The 14,678-nt window shown below is 45.8% G+C and overlaps 1 protein-coding gene across 4 annotated transcripts; it reads right to left on the bottom strand.

Moving 5' to 3' along the window:
• Positions 1 to 119: 119 nt before the first annotated feature.
• ZBTB5 (zinc finger and BTB domain containing 5) lies at positions 120 to 13,778 on the bottom strand. Of its 4 annotated transcripts, XR_009532765.1 has the most exons (3): positions 12,975 to 13,062; positions 1,968 to 5,034; positions 120 to 1,283 (listed from the first exon to the last, which is right to left on the bottom strand). XR_009532765.1 is itself a non-coding variant. In XM_060100910.1 (2 exons), exon 2 carries the CDS (start codon positions 5,028 to 5,030, stop codon positions 3,000 to 3,002), a length of 2,031 nt encoding a protein of 676 aa, XP_059956893.1. In that variant the 5' UTR covers positions 5,031 to 5,034; positions 13,614 to 13,778; the 3' UTR covers positions 120 to 2,999. The 4 variants fall into 4 exon arrangements, 3 of the variants coding, with proteins under 3 accessions (XP_059956893.1, XP_059956892.1, XP_059956894.1); XM_060100910.1 differs by lacking the exon at positions 12,975 to 13,062 and adding an exon at positions 13,614 to 13,778 and having other exon boundaries at positions 120 to 5,034; XM_060100909.1 differs by having other exon boundaries at positions 120 to 5,034.
• Positions 13,779 to 14,678: the final 900 nt, after the last annotated feature.

Genomic DNA, 14,678 nt, shown 5'->3' on the forward strand with positions numbered 1-14,678 from the left:
AACACACATGGCAAAAAGAACTAGGTAAGGTCACAATACTCATTTTTTGGTCAAGACTAATCAAGGTAGGTGGGTTTCTTAATTTTTATTTTAAAATTAGTTTCAGCACCTTCATATTTTGTCCCTCATGTCCATCTCCTCACTCCCCAGGTGAATGCCCTTTTCTAATCACCTCAGTCCTCCTAAGGCCAGGCCACCAGCACTGACAAAGCCCTGCTCCTGCTGAGGGACCTGGGCTCCAGTTCTTCCCCACAGCTGAGCCAGACTGGAGAGTTGAGTCTTCACTCTGGGAGGCACGTAAGGGAGCAGCAGGAAGAGCAAGATTTGGCAGGCCCACTAGGAGTAAAACTGTGGTGAGAACAACACATCACCCTTGTCCACAGCTCAGAGACAAAGCTCAGGGAAAGCACGAGGGACTAATGACCAATAATTGTTATTAACTGACAGCATGAGAGTATTTTCTAGGAAGCTTGGTTTTAAAAAAAAGTACTGGTCACAGCAGGGTTAGCAGAGAAAGCAATACTACTTCACTTTTTTATTTCAACCTTAATAACCTAAGGTGAAGAAAAAGAACATATAATTAGTTAGAGGCATGAATATGACAAATTTTTTATTTCAAAGTCTCAAATTTTGACCAGCATAGCACCACTGACACAGGTGCCCTGATAGAACTTTATGATTTGGTCACCAGAAATGATGATGCCAAGCTATAATTAAGGCTAACCAATCAAATCCAGGTACCCAATACCAGTTAAAATTCAGGTAGAAACTACCAATTTGTAGGAACCCTGGGACTGGTTTTCCAGGGAACCTCTGAATTATTTTTTAAGTGCTACAGCATGTACGAGGACACTGGCTCACAGGCTTGCCTCTCACATGTAGGAACTGATTGACTAAGAGGTAGATGAGAGATTCCAGATTCCACTTAGTGGAGAGGCAGGGCTCCAGCCGCTGTGTCAGAGATAGGCCCAGAAGCAAGTCCACTTAAGCTGGAGCTCAGGTGAGGGGGCGGCTTCCTGGCACCTCCTCCTCAAGGTGGAAGGGGAGGAGGGCTGCCACTGCTCTCCTGGTGCCACCGATTCCTCTTCCCAAGCCAGGCAGGGCCTCTCTCGTTCTCCACGCTGACCCACCTGCCTCCCAGGGTTAATCTCACGAGTCACTGGTCCCCACAGAGGGGTGGATGTGGAGCCTCCTCACATCAAGTCAGAGCATGACTGCTAACAATTCGCCACACAGCTGAACCTCACAGGTGATCCCACAGCCTCCAGCTGTCTCCCCCACATCTGAAAGGAGAGGAATCAGAGGTTTCCCTTTTGGTTTTCCTCCCTGGGAATCAGTTCATAGGAGATGCTAAGCAATGAACATTGTAAGTTTATCCAGACAGATGTGTAACTGCATACACTAGATGAAGAAGAGAAAACACTCGCTGATTACCTTTCTTTCTAAACAAAGGTAAGAACTGAAGGATTTCACTCAATTATGCACAGTGGCTTGTGTCTAAAAAAGCTGTATAAAAAATGAACTCATGTTCATGCATGAATTAAACTGACTTCATGAGCTCTATAGAGACACATTAACCTGTGCTTTTCCCCTGGAAGCTCATGAGCCAGGGCTCAGCCTGACAGCTGCTGCCAAAAGCCCCGATGGCACAGGGTCAGAAGACCACAGGGTCAGAAGACCACAGGTGGGGCTGGGGAAGAGAAGCAGTGGGGTCCAGGGAGGCCCAGGGCAGTCTCCCAGATGTCTCCTCAAACTGTCTCAGATGCTGCTTGGCGATTTCGATGCTCTGGGCTGCCCAACCCGCTTATATTTACCCATGAATACTGCTGCATTTGGATTTCAAACATTCAGTATTGGGTTGGGGCAACAACAAAAGTTCAGGGTCTGTACTTTAAAACGATAGAGTACAGAACAGTAATAAAACCCACGATGGAGGGGGGTTGATTTCACTTTTGGTTAGTTTTTACCTGAAAACAGTAACCTAGGCCCGGGAAAGATGCCATATGTGGCATGAATGTGAAGAAGTGAAGCAGACAACGGGTTTGTCGTTGGGTGAGATGTGTCAGGCTGGACCAGCCCCCGAAATCTGCATGGAACAAAGGGTAAACGCGCCGTAAAAGATCTCACTAAACAGGACTCCATACCATCAGAACAAAGACAAACACTAGCTCTTTTCTGACTTCCAAACATGGAACTGTAACATACGTAATACAGGTTGGTTAAAATACTGCTAAAACAGCACATACAGAAACAATACCTTACTTGTTGCTCCCTATAAGTACATACTTTTACAACTTTGTTTTTAAAACCAAGAAAAATTGTTAAAACATCTATGTAACAAACAGTGATGTTTTCAAAAGTATATATACACCTAATAGTCCAGAGAATGCTCGCTCTGGACCCAGTGTCAGCACCATCAAAGTGCAGTGTCTGTGACTGCAAATCAGACAAAAATAAAAAATACCGTATTTTCTGAAGCCTAGGACTAGCTCATGATAAACTTTAAAGCATTTTTGGCAGACAGGCATGTCCTCAAGGGCCTTCCTTTTAGACAGGCACAAAGTTGCCACTGGTTACACATAACTTTACCTTGCATCACTGTACAGGTATATAATCTCATCAGAAGGTATATAGGAAATTTAATTAAATGCTTCAGAGTTTTACAAAAATTGCTAAAAAAACTTTTCGCACTTCAATTTTTAATTGTCAAATGTGCCACTTTTAATGACATCGATTCCAAACTACTTTCTGACTACATTACTCAACCCTAAGGAAGAACTTGGTTTCAGGGATTGGATCCCTTCTCTGAAAGCGCACATTTCATTCAGAAATGTAGCAGTACAAGCACTATACCTATTAATTCTCCACTTATTAGTCATCGAAATTTGCATGAGCCATTCGCAGCCTGAAGCCTCAAACCCAACGGCATTAACCACCAATCAAAAGAGACTGTAGTTTAGGTCCTGATACTGGCCTCAGCATTATCTCAAGAGGTCGGGTTAGAGCAAAGTGCTGGGAAGGTTGCTGCTCTGCCAGCGCAGGCAGGTGGTCTTCGAGTGTTTGTACAGGTGGCTGGACTGACTGAACCTCTTGCCGCACTTCAGGCAGGCATAGGGTTTTTCACCTGTGTGAACACGGATGTGCTTCTTGCAATCTGTCAAGGTCAGGAAAGTCTTGCAGCAGATTTTGCAGGCATACTTGCGAGCCCCCTCTACGACTAAGACGTTGTGCTCCGATAAGGCCTTCTTGCACTTTGACAGGACGTCAGCAGATGCCCTCGTCAACTGCGGGGGGCCGGGCTGCGAAGGGTGGCCATTTTCAAATGAGGACGTGGCCGCGTTCATCATTAGCTGGGAACTGGCAGAGTTCTCTGGGATCTGTGAGCTCCTGACTGAGGTTACCACTGGCATTTTGGGAGCTATGCGGCGGTAGTATGGAAAGTTACTGGCTCCACCTCTAGGGGAGCCCATCATTACCCTGGAGAAGGAGGAATGCAACCCCAAACCAGACCTGGAAAAATCCATCCCAAACTGTTCTCCTCCTTGGTAGCCTGAGGTCTGCACACATGGCAGGCCCATCACTTCCTGCATAGGCCTGACGAAGTGGGCATCTGTGGGCTCGCTGAACGGGTTCTCCACGTGAGAGCCAGGGGCTGAGGAGGGCCCGCCTGCAGGCCCAGCCTCTGGACTCAACAAATAGGGGGCCTCCCCCTCCAGCCTGCAGTCACTAGTGGTGTTTGGGATATTATCGTCATTGTTCTGATTTGCACTAAAGGTACTTCCTCTGCTCTTGTTAAGAAAATTTGAAATGCTAAAAGTGGACTTATGTTCTAGGTTATTTGTGACTTCCAAAATATGGATGTCTCCTACCCGGTCAGTGCTAGACTGGGGATCTGAAAAACTCCGGTCGCTGCTCTCGGGGCTGAGGTCTATCTTCTCGGCACTGACCACCACTCCCTCCACCTCCACCGATTCGCTGCCTTCCGCTTGGGAGGTCACGTCGCTCACTTCATCCTGAGGCTCAGGAGAGCTCAGGGGCTCAGATTTAACCACCACTCTCATGTGCTCCTTCTCACCAAGGCCAGCCTCAGGGTTTTCGCACTGAAAACCACTTTTCTCAGGTGTGGCTTCCTGCTCAAAACTAGCCTCGACCTGAGTGGCGCGGGAGGCCATGGAGAGCTGGGTCACGTTGCCGGCGCTGTTGTCGGACTGGCTGGGCACCTGGGCATCTTCTTGAGCACCAAAGGGCCGGTCAAATAAGATGGTGCTGTCGTCCTGGGTGTCAGTCATCCCGTCAGCTTTAGGGTTATCCACGATCTTCAGAGAATCTGGTGAAAAGAACTCCTCCCGAGAATGAACCCCCGGCCCATTCTCTGGCGTAACGTCGGAGATGGCAGACTCATCTAGGGCGGGTCGGAGCCGCTGTCTGGCCCGCTCCTCTGCAGACTGCTTGCGCTTATGCAGGCGTCTCATGGGGAAGGGTGTCCGCTGGTCCAGGTTACTGCGCATCGAGGAGCTCATGGGGGCCGGCTGCTCCTCGCCACTCTGGCTGGGATTGAGGGCTGAGCTCACGATGCTCAGTCCCAGCTGCTGCAGCATAAAGGAGCGCTGCATGCGGGCACTCTGCTCCTGGACGCGCTCACTGGGGGGAGACATGGGCAGCGTCCTTGTCGTTAGGTAATGTTTACATGCCTTAACAACAGAGTTCAAGTGCAGGTGAGAGGCTGCCAATAAGACATCCATAACATTGCTCTCCCCCAGCATGAGGGTGGAGGTATACATCATGTCAATCAGTGCGGCAAAGGCCTCCGCTGTCACTACCTCGCTATCCAGCTGGATCATGTTCATGGTCTGATCTCCCTCTGCCACAGAGAACAGGGCTCGGAAATGTGTACTGCATGCTGCCAGTACCGAGCGGTGGGCTTTGAAATGTCTGTTCCCCACTACAATGACACAATCACAGAGCTGGCCGTGAAGTCTCTGGTAGTTCAGCTGCTGGAAGATCTGTTCAAAGTGGCCAGGAAAATCCATGATCCTATAAAGAAAGAAAGTGTTAAGACACAGAAGAGCTTAAGTCAAAGGGCACAGAGGGTGCGATGACAAGAAAGGCATGAGGACTTCCCTGGTGGTCCAGTGGTTAAGACTTCGCCTTCCGATGCAGGGGGTGTGGGTTCGATCCCTGGTCGGGGAGCTAAGATCCCACATGCCTCGCATCCAAAAAACCAAGACAAAAAACAGAAGCAATGTTGTAACAAATTCAATAAACACAGAAAATGGTCCACATCAAAAAAAAAAAAAAATCTTAAAAAAAAAGAGGGAGGCATGAATGGCCAAGCTTGGACCTTTCAAAGCTCGTGATGTTTCTGATGGTGGGCATGCAGACTAAACACCTGTCCAATAAGGAGCAAATGCTGATTCGGCTAACAGCCCTGGAGGCCTGCGCACACACAGATCAGCTACTGGCTGTTTACAGCCTCCCCTTAACCCTTACATGACCCACTTTTAACACTTAGGGTCCATGTTAGAAAAGACAAGTGTGTGGGTGATGCAACATCTATACCTAAGAAGTCAGAGTTCTGCATTCCCCGAGGACAATAAATAAACCCCAAGAAATTATAAACAGAGTCTTTTAGCAACCTTAAATAAATAAAAAGGGCAAATCAATATTAGTGGGGAAGATTTCCAGTTATAGATGGTAGTAGATTGCACTCATGCATTTACCCTCTCCATGCCTAAAGTTTTTTGGCTTTGTTGTTGTTTTAAAGGTAAAAACCCACAAGGGAAAAAAGAATGGGAAAGAAATATCAATAAATAGCATTTTGGAAGCTGGTGAGCAGGTAAACGAATGCATGCTGACTGACTTAGCATGCCCAGAAAGCTGACTCCTAAACTGGCAGTGGCTAAAACCACCTGACATATATAAGCCCCTGCCCACCCAGAGGCTCAGAACTGGCTGCCAAGGTGCCAGGGGAAGTGGAGTGAAGATGATGTCAAGACAAGGGGACTGGCTGGAAGTCTATTTGATAAAAAAATAATCTAATGGAAGTTCCACACCTGTGGCACAGAAAAGGTAAAGCTATAAAGACAGAGAGTAGATTAGTGGTTTTCTGGGACTGGGGTTGGGCTCGAGGCAGGACTGCAAGTGGGAAGAGGGACTTCTGGGGGCATGATGGATATGTTCTAAAATTGGGGTATGATGATTACACATCAAATTCTCTAAAAATATTTGAACTGTACACTTAAAACAAGGAATTTTATGGCATGTACATAGACCTCAATAAAGCTCAATAAGTTAAACTTCAAAAAAAAAATGGAGAAAGAAAAACAAGAGATGAACAAGCTCCAAAACCATCTGTTCAGACTCCATTTTGACCTGTAGGGCTTCTATACAGCCAACCCAACCGACTGCTTAGAACATCACATGTATCTTTGATGATACTACGGAATTACTAGGTTTTTCTCCCCCTTAGGTGTGATAATGGCATTCTGGTTTTTTTTTTTCCAGAAGAGTAGTTTTTAAAGAGATAACATACTGAAATACTTACAGATGAAATGACATGATGTCTAGCATTTGCTTCAAAAGCTTATTTTTTGTACATTTGAAATTTTTTATAAATGTTAAAATTTAAAAAGGGAATAAAGAAGAGACCGCATGGACTATGGGTGGATCACTTTCCAAAGCTGAGTTTGGAATCCTTACATATCTGTACATTTTCATCTCCTGGACTCATCAGAAACAAGAACTTGCTTGTCCTCTCCTAAGAAACTGCTAAACTTCCTAGGAACTACAGGACTGCTGATTCTAGGTCTAACTCCTTGACTAGTGCTCATAACACACTCTCATTGTGTGGTTAGAAAACAGGGTCAATAACCCCCGAAGTGGCGCTGCTCTGTGCCTTCTGCCCACAGACTCTGTAGAAGCTGAAGGAGCCACAAAGTTTAAAACCTTGTTTTATCCTCTCCAGCGAAGGAACCTCTGGTCCTCTGGGAGGGAGTGAGGCAGAATCTAATGGTTACACCCCAGGATACAAACACATGCAGATAGACAGTTATGCCTGGCACTAGAGAGAAAATGATCAACAAGACTTCCCATCTCTGCCCTCAGGGGTGACAGACTAATCAACATTCAAATACAATGAAGTATTGCAAGTGCTGTGGTAGGAAGTACAAGGTGCTACAGGAGACAAAGAAAGGGCGCCTGCCTCTGACAGGGGTTGGTGGGGAGGGGGTGTGGAAAGCCTCTTCGGGAAAGAAGCCAGCAGTCCCCTGCTGGGCTTGGGTGGTTGAACCGGAGAAACTCTGTACTCAGGACACGAGACTGGGACGAGCTGCTACACCCACAACTGGAGCGTGAAGTTAAAGTCCACACTAGAAGGTAAGACATTCCACCCACCCCACCCACCAATAGAAGACTAGCAGCCCAGGGTTCAAATACCCAGGGAATCCCTCCAACAGACCGCTTGGGTCCCCATCAAACTTCCCGACAGTGAAGCCCACCAGTCCTCAAGGCCCATTCACTCAGCTTCCAATCAGTCAGGTAGAAGCACCACAAACTGGAGGGGAAAAATCCCTAACACTGAAACCGAGTGCGGGCCTATGGGGCTCCCAGGCACGGAGGCTTTTTTGTCCCCCATTTCTTGTAGGCAAAACTCCAGCCTCCATGACCTTCCCTGAGTTCCAAAGGGCAGATTCGAACAGTTGCTAATCAAGGGAGGAGCAGGCAAGAAACCACCTGAGGCAAGATTAAAGGGACCAGAGAAGCAAGCTCATCGAGATTGGGAGACCATCTGAGACCCTGCACACATCCTAATCTTGTCAGCAACCCCATCCTTCTGAAACTCTGCAGAAGAAGAATGCAAGACTGTTACTGCCTTCGTCTTTATTGCACACCCCTGACCATGAGCCCCGACCATAAGACCTCTCCCTATTCCCCGGGGAGGGGAGCACAGTTCTTGAGGTGCTAGCCTACTGTGTTCCCTCTTCGCCTGGCAAAGAGATAAAGCCACTCTTTCTTTCTCCTCCATAACTGTCTCAATAATTCTGTACAGCATCGGTGCACAGACAGCCAAGATTTTGGCAACAACATGAAAGAGCCCTAAACAAACAAACAAAAAGGCATCTGGAAGAAACAGAACTAAGGGCGAAAAACACCTATAATTAACATCCTCAGAGAGCTAAATAAAATACGATATCCATGAAACAAGAAGAGAATGTTTTAAATTTTTTTTGAAAAGAAATATTCCAGAAACAAAAAAAATTATTGGAAGTTTAAAATTGCAAAAAAAAATTTAAGTTACTAGAAGGGTTGGAAGATAATATGGCTAAGGAAATGTCACAGACAAGGCAAAGGAGAAACAAAAGTGAATGAACAAGAGAAAAAAAGAATTAACTTATGAAGCCCAAAGTCTGAATACAAAAAGACAGAAAATGGGGAGAATGATAAACAACAAAGAATAATTCTCAGAACTAAAGAAGTTACTTATTCACACTAATAAGGTCCACCAAATGCTCAGCAATATGAATGAACAAATCCCCACACCTGGCTCATTACAGTGACATTTAAAAACACCTGGGATAAAGATCTGGAAAGTTTGAAGTGGGGGGAGTTAACAAAGAATCAGGAATAAAACTGGCATTAGACTTCTCAAAAGCAATACCGGAAGGTAAAAGGTTCTTTAAAATTCTCCGAGAAAATTATTTCCAACTTAGACCATACCCAGCCAAACATCAATTATGAGGGGAGACTAAGGCATTTTCCAGACAAGCAAGAACCCAAAAGTCTACCCTCCCACATATCCCTTCTCAGGAAGCTATTAAAGCTTGTGCTTCAGGAAGCTGGGAATAAACCAAGAAAAGGAAGACGAAGAATATAGGAATTGGAGACCCATCCTAGAAAACCGGCAAAGAGAATTTGAAAGATGATGCTGAAGCGCAAAATGAGAGCTAGGCAGCAGGACTGGGGAGCAGACTGGAGCAGGAAGATGAGGGACTCCAAGGAGTTCCCCAAAGGAAAAAAGGAACGGAGAGATCACATGACATAGTTGAGAGCGCTAAGAAGTTAACAGTTCCATGAAAATGTGAAGATAGGTCATAAAAAAACAAGAATTTTAATGGGACAGTTATTAACTCCAGGAAGAATACATGGTTGTTTAGTTGCCGTACCCTATGTGTTTTGTTTACAGAGTCACAATAATGTGAACAGAGCCAAATTTGAGATACTGGAAGGGTAAGGGAAGGCCAATACGTGTGTGTGGGGGAGGCAGAGGAGAAGTGGTGTAAGAAAGTTAAATTCCCACCTTCCCTATTAGTCAAGAAATGCTGTCTGAAATACTACCTCAAGAAATAGTAATATAAGAACGCCGTTTGGAAATACATAAGTCAGTAGCAGATGAAACAACTAAAACAAGTGAAAGTGGTGGCCTCTAAGGAGGGGGAATTTGGGGGGGAAAAACGGGGGACAGAAGACTGCTATTTTTTTAGCTCTAAACCTAATGGAACTATGTGGCTTCTAAAATATAAATACATATATTAACTTTTATAAAATGATTTTTTTGGGTTTTTTTTTTTTGGCCACACCACATGGCTTGTGGGATCTTAGTTCCCTGACCAGGGATTCAACCCGTGCCCTCAGCAGTAAAAGCACAAAGTCCTAACCACTGGACCACCAGGGAATTCCCAATATTAAATGAAATTTTAAAAACCATGGTAGGGCTTCCCTGGTGGCGCAGTGGTTGAGAGTCCGCCTGCCAATGCAGGGGACACAGGTTCGTGCCCTGGTCCGGGAAGATCCCACATGCCGCAGAGCGGCTGGGCCCCTGAGCCATGGCCGCTGAGCCTGCGCGTCCGGAGCCTGTGCTCCGCAACGGGAGAGGCAACAACAGTGAGGGGCCCGCGTACCGCAAATAATAATAATAATAATAATTTATGACAAACTTCACTGCTTTATCCTATTTAGAACTTTACACTTGCACTGTAACTGTTCTAGAAATTTCCCTGTCTCGGGTACTACATTTTCCTAAAACTTAAAATGACTAGCCAGCCAGCTGATTGTCCAGATAAAAGAACATCTGTAGCCACTTAACACTCTAAAGAGCAAACTTCACAAAGGTATCCAAAAATCTATAGAAACCATTCATCAATGGCTTCTTTTAGCTGTTTATATATTTGAGACTATATTTTAACATCTGTTTTAAAAGTCTAAATATATTTTCCCTCTATTATTTAGAAAATGCTGCCTGACACCCATCCCAGTTGCCTCCACCACACACAACCTTTTCAGCAATTTTAAAAAATAGCTTTTATTGCCTTGCACCTCTGACAGATCAAGATACGTATTTCTTAAGGAAAAAAACTAAACTTCTATCAAGAAGAAAGCCATGCTGAAGCATTGGAGACACAATTATTGATGGTGCCTTTCCAGGAGAGAAGATGAAAAATGGATTTAATTCATTTCTTATACCTAGTTTACTTTCTAAGTGGTATATTCGTTCACTTCTGAATCATTTATCAAATCAATAGTGTTCAGCAAGTGACTGATACTTCACCTGCTGAGTCGCTTTTGACATTCTACTCAAAATAAAGTACAGTGTATGTTACTACATGTGTTTAGATTTTTGTACCATCTGTACATTCCTCTCAAAACTGAACCCCAAAACAGTGGGTTTTCTTCTCCCTGTCCTCCTTCCTCAAATCCTCTGTAGACTAAAACAGAAGGAGTTGTATTTCAAAGACCTTTAAAATTGAAGGTCTTATATTTTTAGAGGAAGACAGCTGAGTAGATTTTAAATTATAACTAATTTAGATGTACTGAAAAATCAATTACACCAAGTTAACAATATCATGTATGGAAGAAAGGGGGGAACAATTCACCCTAATCATTTTAAACTTAAGCTGGAAATAAAGCATTTGTAAACTGTTATCAAGTATACAAAGTAACAAAACACCAAGTACAGTTTCCAAAAAGCAGACCCAGCACTCAATCATCCTTTAAAATTTGTCAAAGAAACGAAACAGTTCGTTAATTCCCCTCTGAATAAGGAAAAAATATTACTTCCAATAGGATTCCTTTCAATAGCAAACTTTCTTCAGAGTGCAGATTTGGAAAATTAATTGCTTACAATTAACAACGAATTAGTTGGATACAAAAGTCTTTAATTGTACCAAGTTTCATTAAATCTAAGATGCCAGTGATTATCAAGTGCAACATTATCTCATGTAACACTGCGGGGGGGGGGAAACAATGCCAGTTAAGCTATGGTATAATGCTTACTTATGGCATCCTGTCCTCAAGATTAAAATGTGAACAAAATGTGGTTTAGAATCAAGGAAATACTGGAACCTTAAACATATCATTCAAGTATGTTAGAATATCACAAGGAAAATTATCTACAGATAAAATAATCTTAGATACTAAGACAGTAATCTATCTATATTACAATAAAATGTCAGTACTCCAACACAATTCCTAATCTGAGCTCTCAGAAATCAAAGCTTTTAGTACATAGATGTATAATTAATCAAATGAAAGGCACCTCCCAAAATTGGAATCTGGAGATTAAAAGCCACTATTCAGTAATGACAACGATGAAAACAACTGTAAGAACAATAGTTCACTCAGAAACAGCTGGTCTTTTAGCATGAGTTCACCTCATACTTGGACAAAAGGTGCTGTGTAGTGTTACATTCCATCCCACCTGCTACACTAACAAAACTTTGGCTCTACTAGACAACATCCATATTTGAGAAATGTTAAGTACAGTAAAAAGAGAACTCATATGCTTAAAACTGACAAACAGGAAAAGTATTTGTTTACAACAAATTTATATTAAAAAAATAAAAGTTGAAGACTAACATGGAATCAATACCTTGGGTTTTTCTTTTCCCTTTCCAAGGAGAAACTGAGGCAGATTCAAGATTCTGTGTCAGCACTACAGCAAACTTTGTCATTTCTCACTGTATACAAGCTATTTTTAAGTCTTACCCACGCTAAAGAACTAAAATTCAACATAATTCATGCTAAATACTTTAAATACTGAACACTTACATGCATTTTGTATTCAAGTGATTTTTTAAAATAACTTCAACTACTTGTGATAGCCTTACGACAAAGTCTCTTTTGAGAGTACTGACTCCTAAGCTTAGGAAAACACCCCACTCTAAGATGCTTTTCTTCCAAATCTTATCTCTTTCAGGTCCGGAACAGGTCCTCAACGAGTTACTCTTACCTGGCAGGTCACCAAGCCGACAGTGGTGGTGAGGCCAGTCTTCCGAAGTTTCCTGGGATTTCCAGAGGGGACTAAAGTAATAGTAGGAGGCCTTCCCTTGGTTTAGGGGCTTTTCTCTAATATTCTCTCTCTCCTCTCCCCACGTGGTCTTTGTCCCCCGCCGTTAATCTTTTAGCTTATCAACCTCACCACCAAAATCACAACACTGAATGCACTTTCTCCAGAAAACGGTGAGGCACCCAGCCCACCTTTTTAAAATTATCTAAGGCACAACAGCCCCTACAAGGATGACAAATAATCAGTGATGTCTAAGGCACAGCATTCTCTTCACCCTCTAAAGAAAGATCCTAATGTATGTAATATCTTCTACCTACTACAACTGAAAAGTGTATGAACATATTTCGGAAATATTTCTGCTTCAGTTCTTGAAGGTGAAGGGTTTCTTACTTCCATTCATTAAAATTAACCAGAACCCAACCATACTACTTAGTACTAAAGATTTCACTGCGCCTTTACCTAAAATTTTTCCTCCAAACTAAATATTTAGGATTTGTGTCCTATTCAGAAATTAGCTTCCGCAGTACCCTCCACGATGCCAGAATGCACACTGACTTAATAACAAACGACCTTTTTTGGAAGAGAAGAAAAACTAACCTTCGACCCCCCCTTAACTCACTGCCTAAGGTTAGTATTTAAGTATAAATCTGCACGTCCTCCAAACGAGGGGAGGAGGGCGGAAGGCTGTTCTTACCACTGCATCCCCCACAGCTCCTAGCACGAAGCCTGGAAGCAGAGGCCATTCAATAATAGCCTAAAAACACTGTAGTCCTCTGCTAAGTTGGGGCATTCCAAAACACTGGCTCCACCCCTCCAAGGGTCAGCCTCCGGTTCCCGATTCCAGACCGCCTCGGCCTTGCTCTGGTGTAAATGAAACCTCGTCGCTCAAGGAGACCCAGGATGGGGGCGAGAGAGCCACCCGACCCCATCCCGCAGATCCTCTATTCACCCCGCCAGGCTGTTGGTCCCAAGCCTTCCCCACCCGATCCCAGTAACCAACGTCGCTGGCCCGCAGATCCGAGGGGGCAAGAGCCCCCGCCCCATCGGCTGGACAGACAGCCTGGCGTCGGGACACGGGGGACGCCTGCGCAGAAGAACACGCCTTCCACCCGCCTGGCCTCTCCGTTCCGAGGGTAACAATACCACCTCAGAAAGACGGACAAGGTAGGCGGGGGTGGGGGGATGGAGGGGAACCGGTACGCGTCTGCGCGCGCCCCGACGCCTGGACGAGACCCTGCTCGCACCGCCCACCCAGCTCCCCCAGAGCCCAACAGTCTCCACGTGAGCGCGCCCGCGCGCGCCACCACGGCTCGCGCTGACAGGGTTGCCTCACCTGAGCCGGACTCCGCCCCCCTTCTCGCTGGAGGAGGCGGTGACCCTTCTCCGATCGGACCCGACAGTGTCGGAGGAGGCGGGAACGTCCAGGCTGGCGCCCCAGTGATGGGATTTCCTCCCCCTTCCGCCCACCCCGCCTCTCGTCCCCCGGCTGCTTCAGCCCGTTCGCCGCCGCACTCTGAGAATACCGCGGCAGCTGCCCACACTAAACGGAAGTGACGCAACACGAAATCGCCTGCCCCGCTGCTTTCCTCCTCCTCGCCGACCGCGCTACAGCCAATCAGGAGAGGAGGGGGCGGGGCCAGGGTAGATGTGCAGCCAGCCAGCGCGCGGAATCCGGCGGAATTTATTCGGCCCCGGGAACACTGACCAATCCGCGGTCCCAGGAGCCTCGCTGTGTTTACTACCGAGCGAATCCGTGAGCCTTGCAGCCAATCACCATATGTCTTACAACACCTAAAACTTATCAAACGCCTTTTAAGGCGGGATTTATCACTAAGCGGCTCTAGGTTTGGACTACAGAAAAGCGACTGTGTGCCGAAGCCAATCCAGACCCGCTGTGGTGGAGGCCGGCGGGTTTTCCGTCTCATTCCACCAGACACAACTACGACTGCCTGAGGTCTGAGCCAGGTGTGAGGCGAGCCCGCGGGGTAGTGTGTCCCACCGCTGGCTGGACCTGAAGGATTTCCCCACCCTCACGGCGCCCGGCTCCCTCTTCGGTGACACCGGGCTCCCTCTCCAATGCGAATTCCCTTCGCGGGACCCACACACTCGCCGGGTCCGAGGTTGAGTACCCACCTCGTAGGCTTTGGAAAAAATAAAATTCCAAGACGCTGTTTAGGTTGAATTAAGCCAAAATCCAGGCTAAAGACGCTGAACCAAAAATGCCATCCATCTGACGGCAGTTGGGTCCGACACCGCTCCACGTCCAGTCCTGGTGGCGGCGTCTCCAAGGGCTGGGCCTGAGAAGTCTGGCACTTCGCTCCGCATTACGTGCCGCAGGTCAAATAAGCGTGCAGTCTCCAGAACCAGTCTTCCAATGAACAGAATTGGAAACGTGGAA

Source organism: Mesoplodon densirostris, chromosome 6, assembly GCF_025265405.1.
Source record: "Mesoplodon densirostris isolate mMesDen1 chromosome 6, mMesDen1 primary haplotype, whole genome shotgun sequence".
Taxonomy (NCBI): Eukaryota; Metazoa; Chordata; class Mammalia; order Artiodactyla; family Ziphiidae; genus Mesoplodon; species Mesoplodon densirostris.